Source organism: Chinchilla lanigera, unplaced genomic scaffold (assembly GCF_000276665.1).
Source record: "Chinchilla lanigera isolate Chin_1 unplaced genomic scaffold, ChiLan1.0 scaffold00004, whole genome shotgun sequence".
Taxonomy (NCBI): domain Eukaryota; kingdom Metazoa; phylum Chordata; class Mammalia; order Rodentia; family Chinchillidae; genus Chinchilla; species Chinchilla lanigera.
In genome coordinates, this window is record NW_004955405.1 from 39198163 (window position 1) to 39212371 (window position 14209).

At 42.2% G+C, this 14209-nt stretch overlaps 1 protein-coding gene across 6 annotated transcripts in view; it reads right to left on the reverse strand.

Annotated features, from left to right (window-relative positions):
• Slc41a2 (solute carrier family 41 (magnesium transporter), member 2) overlaps positions 1-14209 on the reverse strand; it is a 99394-nt gene that overhangs the window by 16767 nt on the left and 68418 nt on the right. For all 6 annotated transcript variants that reach the window (XM_005374600.2, XM_013518965.1, XM_005374602.2 and 3 more), the window contains exons 9-10: positions 10187-10318; positions 8947-9095 (exon numbers count right to left, since the gene is read on the reverse strand). In XM_005374600.2, the coding sequence (XP_005374657.1) occupies positions 8947-9095; positions 10187-10318 (281 nt within the window). The remainder of the gene's footprint in view (positions 1-8946; positions 9096-10186; positions 10319-14209) is intronic.

Here is a 14209-nt window from a genome sequence, read left to right on the forward strand (position 1 = left end):
TCAACATATCTTGAGTGAGTATTATGGGTTCAAAATGAACTGAGGTTTCATTCTGCCAAAGGTCTCGCATCCTCCTCACTCTCCTGCTGCTGGGACACAACATCTGGTATCCGTAACTTAGGGGAGGAGAGGGTTACTTTGGCGCACAGTTTTGGTCCATGGCTGGCCAACTCCAAGGCAGCAATGGCATGGTGGAGGGCCTGGCGGAGAGCTAGCTGCTCACGTCATGGCGGCGAGGAAGCAGAGGGACAGAAGGAGGCAGAGAGTGAGACAGGTCAGACCCTCCTTCCAGGTCAGACTGCAGGCCGCCTCTTCTGACAGGCCCACCTCCTAAGAGCATACTCAACTCCTGCTCTTCAGCGGGTAAATCCTGGATGAATCCAGGATGAGTGCAGGGCCCCAGGAGCCCACTGCCTTCTCAAGGCCCCGCCTCTAACAGTCTGTGGACGTTCTGGGTCACACCATAGCATCCTGGGTAATGGGTCTTATGCTGTTCAATCAAGTGCTTTCGTAAGCACACTAGAAGGTTTTTCTGTGGATGACGGGAGAATTCCTAAGTCATGCCTGCAATCCCAGCGGTATTCACAGCACAGACAGCAGCGTCCTACGCGTAACATCTGAGAAAGGATGGCTCGGCCTCCCTGGTTCTACCTCCACCCTCATCAGGCTTGACCAGACGGAGCAGAGCCAGGTCTCAGCACCCACAGCAGCGTACTGTCCTCCGGTGAGGCGGACAGTCATCCGGCCAAGGAATTATTCGTAAGTATGCATTTGGGAAAGTGTCTCAATTTTAAGAACCCAAACCTAAAGCAGTATACCCACACTATTAGATCACAAAAATACAATCAGGGGACTTCTAAAAAAGAATCTCAGAAATGTACCTGCTTCCACTTCCTACCTAACAACCTCAATCAACTCTGAAAGTAGATACTTTTACAACTAGAAAGATGGTCTAGGAACAGTGGGCCTCACCTCACATCTCCTTCACTACCCTCTCTTCACACCACCTCCTCCACCCAAGCTGACAGAGCAACTTCAAGACAGACGCAGAATGGTCACAGAGAAGAGCAGCGAGACCCTTAGTTTCTAGCTGGAGTCGGGCAGACTTAAGTCCCGAGAAGCAAAAAGGTTAGAGAAGGTGAGTGAGATCAGGTAACCTGTTAGAATCCCCGGTTGCTTAGCTCTTTCCTTTGAGATGCCCTCTGAGCAGGAGCTGAGTTAATGTCACAACAGAAAAGACCACACCATTTAAATAAGGGACTACTACGCTATGTGCCAGGCACTCAAATGTCTTACTTACTGTGCAAGCAGAAATCGCTATTCTCATTTTACATGCAAGGGCAACATGGCTCTAAGGAATTAAGTAACTTCCCAAGCCTAAGTTAGTTAACTTGCTCAGCTGTCAGGTGGCCTTCCCAAGCTACCACTTGTGGGACTGCTGCCATTCTACGGCCACATTCTTCCTTACATAGAGGAAGGCTCCCAGGAATGGAGTGGTGGAATCACAAATCACTGTGGGAACTCTTTTATGTTTGTTCTATAGGTTCAGATCCTCTCAACACCCCCAAACACTCACTGCTGTAATAATCTATAGCTACCGATGACAATGATGGTGGTTTTTGTTTGTTTTTGTCTTTTTGACACAGGGTCTTGCTCTGCAGTTCAGGCTGGCCTCAAACTAATAGTGATCCTCCTGCCTCAGCCTCCCAAGTGCTGAGATTACAGGCATGCACCACCATATCCAGCAATGGTGGTGTTGTTAAGATTAAAATAATAATGGCAATAACAGCACACATACTATCTAATTTCATTCTTCTACCCAAGTACTAACCAGGCCCGACCCTGCTTAGATTTTGAGATCAGATGAGAACAGGCATGGTCAGGGTGGCATGGCTGTAGACAATTTCATCCTTAAAACAACCCACCAGGTAGGTCTACTCTTAGCCTCTTTTTCTAGACAAGGAAAGTCTCTGAGAGTGACTTCGTCAAAGGTAACACGCCAGTGAGTGGCGAAAGCCATGCCCAGTCCATGTAAAACCTCTCACCTGGCACCTGAGAACCACAATCACTCTGTCCGGTTTGCTGGGAGTGGAAGGGAGGTGAAAAGAAGCATTCTACAGGATAAACTGAATTCTTTAGTCTGTTCTTCAAGATCCTTCACAGTCCTGCCACAACTTGTAATTTTCAACCTTATTTTCCATCACCCCTTTCCTATACCCTAATGCACTTACACGGGTTAGAAAAGTGGCTCAGAAAACGAAACTGCAGGAAGGGAACTATCAGAGATGGAAAACTTTCAGGAGGAACAATTTATGTGATAAACTGATAGACTGGCTTACTTATCAGAAGACCAGAATTACTGTATTCTAGAAAGTCACAGTTCAAAAGGAGATATAGCAATAAAATGACCCAATTTTGGCAGAAATAGCTGGATCTATACTGTCTAGGTAAAAGAGAGATTGTAGACCACGGAGTCCACCCAGGAACCTAAAAGAGATTGTTTTAGGTCAAACAAATTTATTTTTTTATTTTTTTTAGGTCAAACAAATTTAAAATTGATTTTTTTTTCTAACTTGAAAAACAGACCAAGTCTGGGCAATATAACAAGACCCTGTCTCACACAAAAAAAGAAAGAAAAAGAGAGAGAGAGAAAGAAAGGAAGAAAGAGATAGACATACAGATTGAATGAACAAACCAGAGCAAATCAAAATTAGCTATCTAGACCTGGACTGCAGTTTTCAGGAAAACAGCATTTTATATATCACTTGGGTTCTCTGGACAAGCCATAAAACCAATTTAACTTAATGCCACTTTAGCAGTAATTATACATTATTTTAGTATCACTAGACCTGTTACTCAGTTGTTTTAATATTAAAATACACATTATCGGTTATCAGAGCAACCCTCTCATATGAATTATCTTTGGAGTGCGAATTCATACACTCACACATCACGAACGTGTGGCGAGATGGGAGTGATATCTAGGGTCACTCACTGCGCTTCTGCACTTGCCAGTTAGTAACACTTATGCTTCACACCATGATTATTAGCAGCTTCGCCACTCTCTCTCAGCAGGGTCCTGCACCGGATTAGAATGATACGGTTCCCTTAGTGACAGTACCTGCACCCCTGCTTTACAGGGAGGAAACCCAGTCACAGAGCAGGGCTGGGGCTGGGCTGAAGTCGGAGTGGGGAAGCTTCCTGCCACGGTACTCCGTGCGCTCACGAGTAACAAGGCGCAGCAGGGACGGTCCAGGCAGGGGCTGGGCACCGGCGGTGCACAGGCGTCTTCAGCGTGAGGCTTCCCCACCCACAGCGACTCCACGGGGTCGGGAGTGATGCGGCTACGGGGCTGGGGTCCTCGCTGGGTCTCGCCCGTTTCCCTCTTCACTGGACGCTCTGCTGGCTCTTGCCCACCAGCTCCATGGTGTGGGAAAGCCACGGGGAAATGCAGCATTCACCTTGGCTATGGGACGTGTAAGCATCTTCACCACTTAACCAGAGACTGGGACAGAAGTCCAGACCGAAGGCGAAGACTCAGGAGTAGATGAGAGAGTTGAGTCTGACACAAGGCCCTCACCAAAGAGAGAGAGAAGAGCAGAATGAGGGCCACCGGGAGAGGGGCTGCTGAGGAGGTAAGCAGGGCCTCGGGGTGCCGAAGTCAGTGCCAATAGAGAAGAGGGAGGCAGGACAAGGCTGACGAGAGAGTTGCTCGGCTGGGCCACGCGGCAGCCTGGCCGGGGACTGTGGCGCACCCTCACTCCCTGTCACCTGGGTGCCAGCCTCCACGGCAGGGAAATCGGCTTCACGGGTTACATGAGGAGACACACAAGGGTCACAGTGCACATGAGCACAGGGTTCTCCAAAGAGCTCTGACCTCGGCCCGCATCCTGCTCAGAGCTGACTGCCCCCCTCTCCCCTCTGTCCCTTCCATCTGTGTGTGGCATGCGACTGCAACCACCATTGGAAATATTTTTCTTGTGTGGAAAACATTATTTTTATGTCTTTATAGTTAATGGCACTAAATCCTGTGGGTGCAGGCTCACAGCTAAGATCCCGTGGCTGTTCCTTCTGTGAGCACAAGGGTCACTGTCCTCATCCCACCCGCAAGCTCCCAGAGGTGAGCAGGGAGGTGCGGATCCTATCTGCACCATCAGCTTTGCGCGGCATTAGTACTGAAATGGGCATTTTAACGACCAGGGATTTTTATTTTTATAAAACAGAAACACTAAAAATTATTAGTAAATATTGTGACTATACATTTTATTATTAGGGGCATTTATTTGCTTGGTTAAGGTAGGCTCGGGCTTTCCTAAGAAACTCTTCAAAATGTAAGTCTGTTGGGAAATATAAATGCAATTTGTGCGTAGGGCTAAAATTTAAAAATTACTTTCTGAAAGGCAGCAGTAACAAAAACTAAAGAGATTTCTGTTTTAAAAATTATAGGGCCTGGGGATATAGCTCAGTGGTGCAGCACCTGCCTGGCAAGCACGAAGTTGTGAGTTTGATTCCCGGTACCAAAAAAAAAAAATAATAAAAATACAGTATTACTATTTTGCTACGGCAAGTTTTATATTTCCTGATAATTATTCAAATCTCTTAAGCTGTTATAAAATTTTCACTCTAATCCTTCCTCCAAAAACAAAAAAAAATCTATTACCTTCCAAAAACGAAGTCATGCTGGGTGTGATGGCACACACCTGCAATCCCAGCCCCTGGGGGTGCTGAGGCAGGAGGATCATCTCAAGTTTGAGGCCAGCCTGGGCTGCATAGCAAGGGGCAATCTCAAAACCAAAGAAATGAAAGCTAGACACAGGCAGAGTCTAACCCTGTGACTACCACAGAAGGAAGCTGGTCCTGTCAGGAGGTAAGTCTTAGGCTCTCCCTAGCTGTCCCGTGCACCGAGGTCTCACCCACAGCCAAGACCCTTACAGGCAGGGACAACGTCTACTCCTTCCTTTACGCACTGACTCACGCACTACCTAATAAAGCTGTGGTATTTATGTTTCTCAACTTTGTATATTGAGAATTTATTGTCATTTTAACTTTAAAAGAAATATTTCGTCTTCCCCAAAACACTGACATAGCTAGGGACAACCAAAAAAACAATAGCTAGGTTTTTACAACCAAAGTTTCACAATAAATTTTTCATGGAATTTGGTACTCTTAGAATTTTAGCAGGGTTCTTAATAATCTAATTTACTTATGAAACAATGAATTTCTAGAATAGGGAATTAAAATTTTCATTTACAAATTATTTCAAGTCATTGTTTACCAAAGAGCAAACACTTTGTTGGAATTCAATAGGCAGCAAGGGCTAGAAAAGTCTCGTTTTTCTTTCCCACTGGAATATTTTATACCAGGAAACATTAATATAGTCCATATGTACCTATAATCATCACAATACATGGATAATTATAACATAAAAAGGGGTTTTGGTTTTAATTAAATGAGTGAAACAATAGTGGATTAGAAAATAATAAAATGTGAATGGTAGCAGACTTGTTCAGAGTTAAGGTCACCCCGCCAGTCGCTTTATTCTCCTTTCCGTTTGTCCAAGATATAGCACCCAAACTGATGCTGTTGTCTTTTCCCAGACAGAGGAAGCACAGCTAGGATTTCTAACACAAAGGGGAACTAGAAGAGGCTTTAAATCGTGTAGAAAATTGAACCCGGATGAGCTGCTGCGCCTTCCTTCCTCAAGAGGCCATCAGGAGTCCCAGGCTTCCACTGCTTGCCGAGGACTGCACCTCTGCCCAACGCTGGAGAGGTGCTGCAGCCAGGCAGAAGGGCCCTGGCGAAGCCAGTGAGCGTGCTCGCCCTGTCTCAGACTCACAGCCCAGGCTGCGCCTTTGACTGCACCCACCGTCAGCAAGTCAATAATTTAGTCTTTTAAGCCGGGTGTGGTGGCACATGCTTGTAATCCCAGCACTTGGGAGACTGAGGCAGGAGGATCGTTGTGAGTTCAAGACCCGCCTGGGCTACAAAGTGAGCTTGAGGCCAGCCTGAACTGCATAGTGAGACCCTGTCTCAAAAAGACAAAAAAAAAAAAAAAAAAAAAAAAAAATTTAGTCATTTAGTGAATAATTATGACTATTTGAGAGTTCAGTTTAGTTGCGTAGCAAGCTAAAAAAAGGCACAGGTCTCACAGCAGAATTTTGTTGGGCTCTTTCTCCTTAATCAGTCAAAGGCAGGAGATGAACTACTAGAGAACAACCCTTGCACATAAGTAATGGTTTTGATTTTAAAAAGTTTTTATAAGAAGAGATATTATATACCAATGGCAAAATAAAAGAATTCTACCATTCCAAATCTCAAACAATCTCAAACTCAAGTTGACATTTTACTTGAATTGAGAAACAGCCATAGGACCAAAATTAGCATTATGCTTAACTCCTACGCTAACATCAGAAATTTAAAACCTTAATTTAAAAAGATTGTATCACACACAAAAGAAAACCAATAATCACCAAAAGACCATCAGAAAACTTGCTCAGTTGGCATGCTGAAGTCAGTGCATACCCCTTACATTCCATGTTCAAAGCCAACAGCCTCACCAACTCTTACTATGAAGCAAATGTTGTATAAGTAACTCATTAATCTTCAAAGCAGTTTATGAATGATCCAGGCGTGGTGGCACATGCCTGTAATCCCAGCCCCTGGAAGGCTGAGGCAGGAGGACTGCTGCAAGTTGGAGGCCAGGCTGGGCTACATAGTGAGTTCAAGGCCAGCCTGAACAGCACAGTGAAACCCTGTCTCAAAAAAGAAAAAGCAACAGCTTACTACATACTACTGCTCTTCTAACTTCACAGAGGAGTAAGTGAGACCCAGAGGGACTAACCATTACTCTTCCTCAACTCCAGGTTTCCAGCTTGCACCAGTGAGCATTTAGGCCAGATGTTTAAAGAGGCATGTAAGTTTACTGAGAATACAGACTGAAAGCTAATCTTTGTACAGACTCAGAAAAATTACTGATGCTTTCTTCCCCAATGCCAGTGAAATGCTGCACGCTAGGATGTGGCATAGAACTACAATGTAAGTGGCAAACAATGGCTGAGGCAGAGTTATATACAGGAATCTGCTCTCGAAATGGCATGCTTGTCAACAGACCAAAGATGTCTCTGAGTATTTCCCACAGGATGGAGGAAAGCACCTTTTCCAGAGCACTTACAGAGAGAGAAGAGCAGCAACGTGTAAGTGATAATTAGTGACCATGCATATGCCACAGTGGCCAGCAGTGAACAGTGCTGGAAATAAGTGTGGTCTCTACTGAACGGGAGAGAAACATTCCCCAGACAAAGTTCGCTGCTTTTTCTTCCAAGCTCTGTAAGCACCGGATACCCAGCCATGGGCTGCCTTTGTATCACATCGCACTGGGATTACTTCCTCATGCTGTGGTCCTCCACCTAGATTTCTTAAAGTTTACCTGTAGCTCAGTGGTAGAGTGTCTGGTTAACATGGGCAAGGCTAGGAGTTTGGTCCCCAGCACTGCCAAGGGGAAAAAAAAGAACACATCTCTCATAGTATTTCATGAAAATTAAGTGAATTGATAGACGGAAAGCCTTCAGAACAGTGCTTAGCACACAAGAAACAAGAAGAATGCCAGGTAATTCCATTAACACCTTTACCATCCATGCAGTTTTGTACCTGGAATAATGTCCAAATACCCGCTCTTTAGTTTTATTACTGAATGTCAAAACACTTCAAGGCCAAGTTCAATGCAATCTCTTCGAGAATTACTTTAAGCCATCTCAAAGGATCGGGACTTCTCACTGCAGAAGGTACCAAAGCTACAAAGCTGAGCAGGAAGTCATGACCAAGAACTCAAAAGTTCTAACAGTTGGAAAAATTAGGGATGGGTTTATGGAAAATAATATAATTGAAAACATATAATAATACCAAAAAAAAGAAAACACAAAACACAGAAATACAACCACAGCAAAGTAACTGCCTCTATTATAATGTTTATAGAGGCCTAAGAACAAGGGCATTTGCAGTCAATTTAGCAAAAAGTTGTGATACAACTACATGGGAAAAATAAAGCCTTATAAAGCCACCAATTTTAGTAGTGAAAACTAAAGAGGATTAATTATAAACTTGAAGCTCAGGCATGTTACCTTAAAACTTACAGCTAAAATATTTCAAAGTGATTATCTCTGAGGAATGGAATTGGGAAGATAGGACCTTTCAGTATTACTTAATTTTAAATATTTGAACATGTATTATATTGATCACACATTTTGAAAAGTGAAAGAAATTTTCTTAAATTTTAAAATTAAAAACCTTTACACCAAGAGAAACTATTTAGAAGGGATAAAAACAGAGAATGACAAGAAAAAGAGATAAGGAAATACAAAATAAGAAACGGCAAGAAATTTAATGCAAGAGATTCAGGAACCAAGTAAGATTCCAGAAAGAAAGAAGAGAGAAAATAATTTTTTTAAATTCCAAGAAATGCACCCTGAAGTGAAGAATGAGTTTTTAGATTGACAAAGTCAAACAAAACAGACAAAATACATGCATACCCAGCACTTGGGAGGCTGAGGCAGGAGGATCACAGTGAGTTTGAGGCCAGCCTGGGCTACATAGTGAGATAATGTGTCAAAAACCGAAATCACCCAAAACAACAACAGCAAAATATCCCCAAATGATTCCGGTACACTCCCCTCTGCCCAAAAAAGACTCTATGGGGCCTTATATTCATATAAAACAAGACAGCCAGAAAAGGAAAGACAGGGCCTCCAGGAAGTGGAAAGTCCAAAGTTTCCATATACTGCAGGAACTGTGGTCCTGAGGGGATTGTCTCAAGGCCAAACCAACACCGAGGCTTCCAGTGGAGTTTTGAGGTGGGACGCTGTGTCGCATCTACCTTTAGACGCACAGTTACAATTTCACAGCACTCTGAGCAAAGCAACCCCACTAATTCCAAGAGATTTTACCCCTTACCTGTAGCACAGCAGCAAACAAGAACACGACGACGAAGATCACTGTTAGTGAAGTGTGGCCGCTTTTCATCAGGTGAATAGTGTAAAGGAAAATCAGATGCCCAGGAATCACTAAAAGCAGTAGAACTTGGGCAGATTTATTATTTACCCCTGCAAGAGAAACGTAAAAGTCATTATGACAAAAGCATATTTTGGTTAATAATAATGTTGTTAAGATTTGAGGATTACTATGTAGTTTGCATATCACATAAAGTTCAGTTGCTAAAAATAAGTTGCAATTATTTACAATTAATGAGAAAGGTACACGATAAAAATTTGCTATGAAGATCAGTGGTTGGACTTTAATGTTACACTTGATCTAGCCAAAAGGCCAAGAAGCATGGACTTTAATGTTGATCATAAAAATAAAGGGAAGGTAAAAGAGAAAATACAAAGTTCTTAAAGCACTGAAATATGTTAATCAAGGCGGAGCATTTCTGATCTTCATTCCAAAGTCAATAATTGTATTTCATTTCCATCAGGAAGAAAAAGTGGTAAGAATTATGAGGTCTAAAATTATGTTTCTGGTTGGGGATACAGCCTAGTGGCACAAGTGCCTGCCTGGCAAGCACAAGGTCCTGAATTCGATTCCAAGCACCGAAAAAAAAATTGCTATGTCTCGGTAGTCATGTGCCTGGCTGACAGAAATGACACACTGACCCTTCCAGCCCATGCTGTCCCATGTCCAAATGTTTAGATCTAATGCTTCCATTTACAGAGTCCAACAAAACACTGGGCCTGACGCTGGGAGGCTGAGGCAGGAGCAGCACAGCAACTCAGAGAGATTCTGTCTCAAAATAAAAAGGTAGGGGTGGGCTGAATGTAGCTCAGTGTGAAGGCCGTGAGTTCAATCCCCAGCACTGAAGGAAAAGTTAAAAAGAATGGCCAAAAACATTAAAATAGAAAAAGAGTACATCTCTCTCCCCAAACCACCTAGCAATGTGTTTGTATGTGTGTTAGGTTGTTCTTTCCTGACTTACAAAACAAGGCATCCCAGAGGGAGCAATGAAAGAGAAAAATTATACACAGATCCTCAGTCACTGCAGAACCACCATGGATGAAGCTCTGTTCATTGAGATTAGCTCTCAGAAATAGAGGAGTTGGCAGCATTACAAAATCTGTACACGATGAATGCTGTCGGCCCACAGTCTCAGACAGCAGCAGTTCCCGATACAAAACATGCAGAAGTCCCAAGCACATACCTGGACCAAAGAAAGTCCTGCACGGGTAGTAACAACCTCTGGGTTCCTCAGGCAGCTCTCCTGGGGTGCTGTGTAAGTGGAGGTAGGTAGAAATCCTGCTCGCCTGAATGGCCACCAGATTACCACCGATGCCTGAAACATCAGGAAATACATGGGGTTAGCCTCACACTTTAAACAACTCACGTAACTTCAGCCAGAAGTGAGTGTCCTTGTGTCACAGTCTGGGCCAATAAAATAAAGAGTTCTTCTAAAATGTCAGTGCATTTAGTGTTGTGGTTATCTCAAAGCACAAACTCACTCTTCAGAAAGATTTGTTCATTATTTCTTCAAGACTGATTAACTGTCTGGTATGAAAGCAGACCATGCAGGCAACTGTAAAAAATCATGATCATAGCCAGGGTATTCAACTAGTAACAAGATGTTGGCCTTTGTCACCCTAATGAGAATGGACACCCTGTCCATCCCCAGTACGGCGATGGCGATACAGAGCCACGGCTGCCTGGGGAGCGGAGGAAACGCTGAAGATCAGCGGCCACTGGAGGAAGAAGGAGAGCAAAAGCTGTGTGCTGCTGGAGGGCTGGTGTAGCGCTCCTCACAAGCCTGGCTGGCTGCCAACACAGGCAGGGACGGAAGCACCGAGAGCGCTCCAGCTCTGAAGGCCAGGCACAGGGCCACCTAGGACTGAGGACAGGGCAGGAGAATCCCAGACCCCACTCCATGTCTTGCATGGAGAGGCAAGCGCTGGAAGAAGAGCAAGAACCCAGGCGGGGAAGCTTTGCACACTGCAGGCACACGGTGCTCACACATCAGGACAGGGAACCGATAAAGAAAGCGGAAGTTAGGGGCACAGTGAAGGCAATTACAGTCCCACAAAAAACAAGCCTAGCTCAACTAACGACTAGAATGACTGAATCCTTTACAGGAAGTAGAAGAGAAGAACTGCCCATTTCTAGGCATAAATAATATTCATCAATCCCCAGTAAAAATTTTCAAGACAATTAAGTTATTGTAGGTGTTAAGAAACCAGACCCAGAGATGATTCAGGTGTTGCTATTTTGTGACAAAGCCTTTACAGTAATTGTGGTTACTACGTTAAAGGATCAGAGGAAAAACTACATAGCATATATCAAAAGATGGGACCATGGGGCTGGGGATTTAGCTCAGCGGCAAAAGCGCCTGCCTGGCAAGCGCAAGGTCGTGAGTTCGGTTCCTGGTACCGGAGAAAAACCAAAAATCAAAAAAAAAAAAAAAGATGGGACCATAAATAAGTTAAAAGCAAAAATATGGAAATATATTTACCATCCAAATGTTAATGAAAAGAAAACTGAAGTAGTTATATCAATATAGAGGGAAAATCATAACAATATTATTAAGGATAAAAGTGGATACTGAATAATGCTCACAAAGGTCAGTTCATGAAAAAGACACAACAATCCTAAATATAGACCTACCTAGAAATAGACCCTAAATTACAGCATAAACTCGCAAGAATGAAAGCAAAACCAGAGAAATCTATATTTGTACTTAGACTTTACCATTCTCTGACAGACTACAGACTTCTTAAAAAATTAACAATTATATGAATTTTAGTAATACTATCAGCTACCTCGATCTTGACAGCTCTCTTTTATAAGTGGCGTTTATAGAACATTCCACCCAAAACAGCGTAACATTCACTGTAAGTTTATATATGGAATATTCATGAAGATATGAAGAAGACCATGTGAAAGTCTGTAAGATAAGTCTCAATTAATTTGAAATGTTTAAAATATGTAAAGTATGCTCTCTGGTCACAACAGAAGAGAGATACATTTGAGAATTTCTCCAAATATTTGGCAAGTAAACGGTATACTTCTAAATAATTTATACGTCAAAGAAGAATTTATTAGAGAATGTGGAAAAACACATTGAAATATGTGGGTGGTAAATAAAGTAGTACTTCTAAATTCACAGTATTAAATGCTTACATTAGAAAAGAAGACTCAAAAGCCTAAAGTTCACATCTTGAGAATTTAGAAAAAAGGTGAAAATTACACTACAAGCATAAAGAACAAAGAACAAGCATAAGAACACAAATTAATGAAATAGAAAAAACAACAGAGAAAACAAATGAAGCCAGAAGCTGGTGAGAGAGAGAGCGGAGAAATTCCAGTATCAAGAATGAAAGAGAAGTCACCAGACAATGCAGGCATTAAAAGAATATTATAATATCGTGAACAACTAAAATACTATTAGCATATCAAATCCAACAAAATACTAAATGTGTAATACATCACAACCAAATTGGATTTTCCTAGAAAATTAACTTGCAAGGCCAGCTTAATATATGGAAATAAATCAATGTAATTCTGTATATTAACAGAGGAGAGCTGCACTGTGTAACAGAGAACCCCAAATAGCCACTATCAGAAAATAACCTCCCAAGATATCAGAGTCAAAATCCCAGCAGTCTAATATACAACAGAATCTTAAAAACCATTAGACAAAAGCAACAAATCACTTATAAAGGAAAACTCATTAGAATTGCAGCAGACTTCTCAACATAACCTCAGAAGCCTAGAGAGCTTGGAAGTGTTTCAAGCCATAAGAGAAAACTGTCTATAACCCAGACTGATATATCCTGCAAAACTATCTTTCACAATGGATGGAGAAATAAGATATTTCCATGATAAAAGGCACCTAAAGAAATGTATTACCACCAAACCAGCACTCTAAAAAATTCTCAAGGACATCCCAGAAAGAGACAATGGAATGGATACACTAGGTAGGGTGAGCAATTAAGTAGCAGGGAAAGAGGGAATCAACAACAGGAAAATAAGGCAATGACCGAAATAAATCAGTATCTCTCAGAAATAACTCAATGTGAATGGTCCAAACTCCCCAATCAAAAGACACAGACTGGTAAAATGGATCAAGGCTAAATCTAGCGGTATGTTATACACGAGGAACATATCTCACCCAAAAGGAAATTCACAAACTAAAAATCAAAGGATGGAAAATAATATCCCATGCAATCGGAACTAGCAAACAAGCAGGAATAGCTATCTGATTTCCAACAAAGTGGGCTTTAAGCCAAAACTCATCAGAAGAAGCAAAGAAGGTCACAATACATTGATTAATGGAACAATTCAACAGGAAGAGGTAACAACTTAAATATATATGCACTGAAAAATGGTGCATCCAATTTTATAAAATAAATTCTACTGGACATAAAAGATCAGATAAACAGCAACACAATTGTAGTGAGGGACCTCAATAGCCCACAGTCAGAAAGAGATCAACTAGACAAAAGAAATCAACGAAGAAACATCAGAGTGAATCAAACATTTGAAGAAATGGACTTAATAGAGCTCTGCAGTGTTTCACCCAACAACAGAATGGACATTTTTTTCAGCAGCACGCGATACTCTCCCCACAACAAACCACATACTAGTCAATAAAGCACGCTTAAATAAATGCAAAACAACTGAGATTACACCATGCATATTATCAGATCATAATGAAACTAGAAATCAATGGCCAAAAAACTACTGACATTATGCAAATACATGGAAATTAAACAATACACTTGTGAATAATCAACAGGTGACAGAAGAAATCAAGGAAGGAATGAGATAGTTCCAAGAATCCAATGATAATGCCAGCACAACATACCACAACCTGCGGGACACAAAGAAAGCAGTGCAAAGAGGCAACTTTACACCCGGGAACTACCCATCAGAAAAACAGGGCAAGTCCAAACAAATAACCTAATGAGGGAACTCAAGGGCCTACAAAAACAAGAACAGCCCAAACCCAAAGTTAGGACAAGAAAGGAAATTATCAAGATCAGAAAAGAAATCAATGAAATGGAGACCTAAAAAAAAAAAAATACAAAGAATCAGTGAATTAAAAAGCTGGTTTTTCAAAGGCAGAAATAAAACAGACAAACCCTTAGCTAATCATACTAAAGAGGGGCTGGGGATTTAGCTCAGCGGCAAAAGCGCCTGCCTGGCAAGCGCAAGGTCGTGAGTTCGGTTCCCG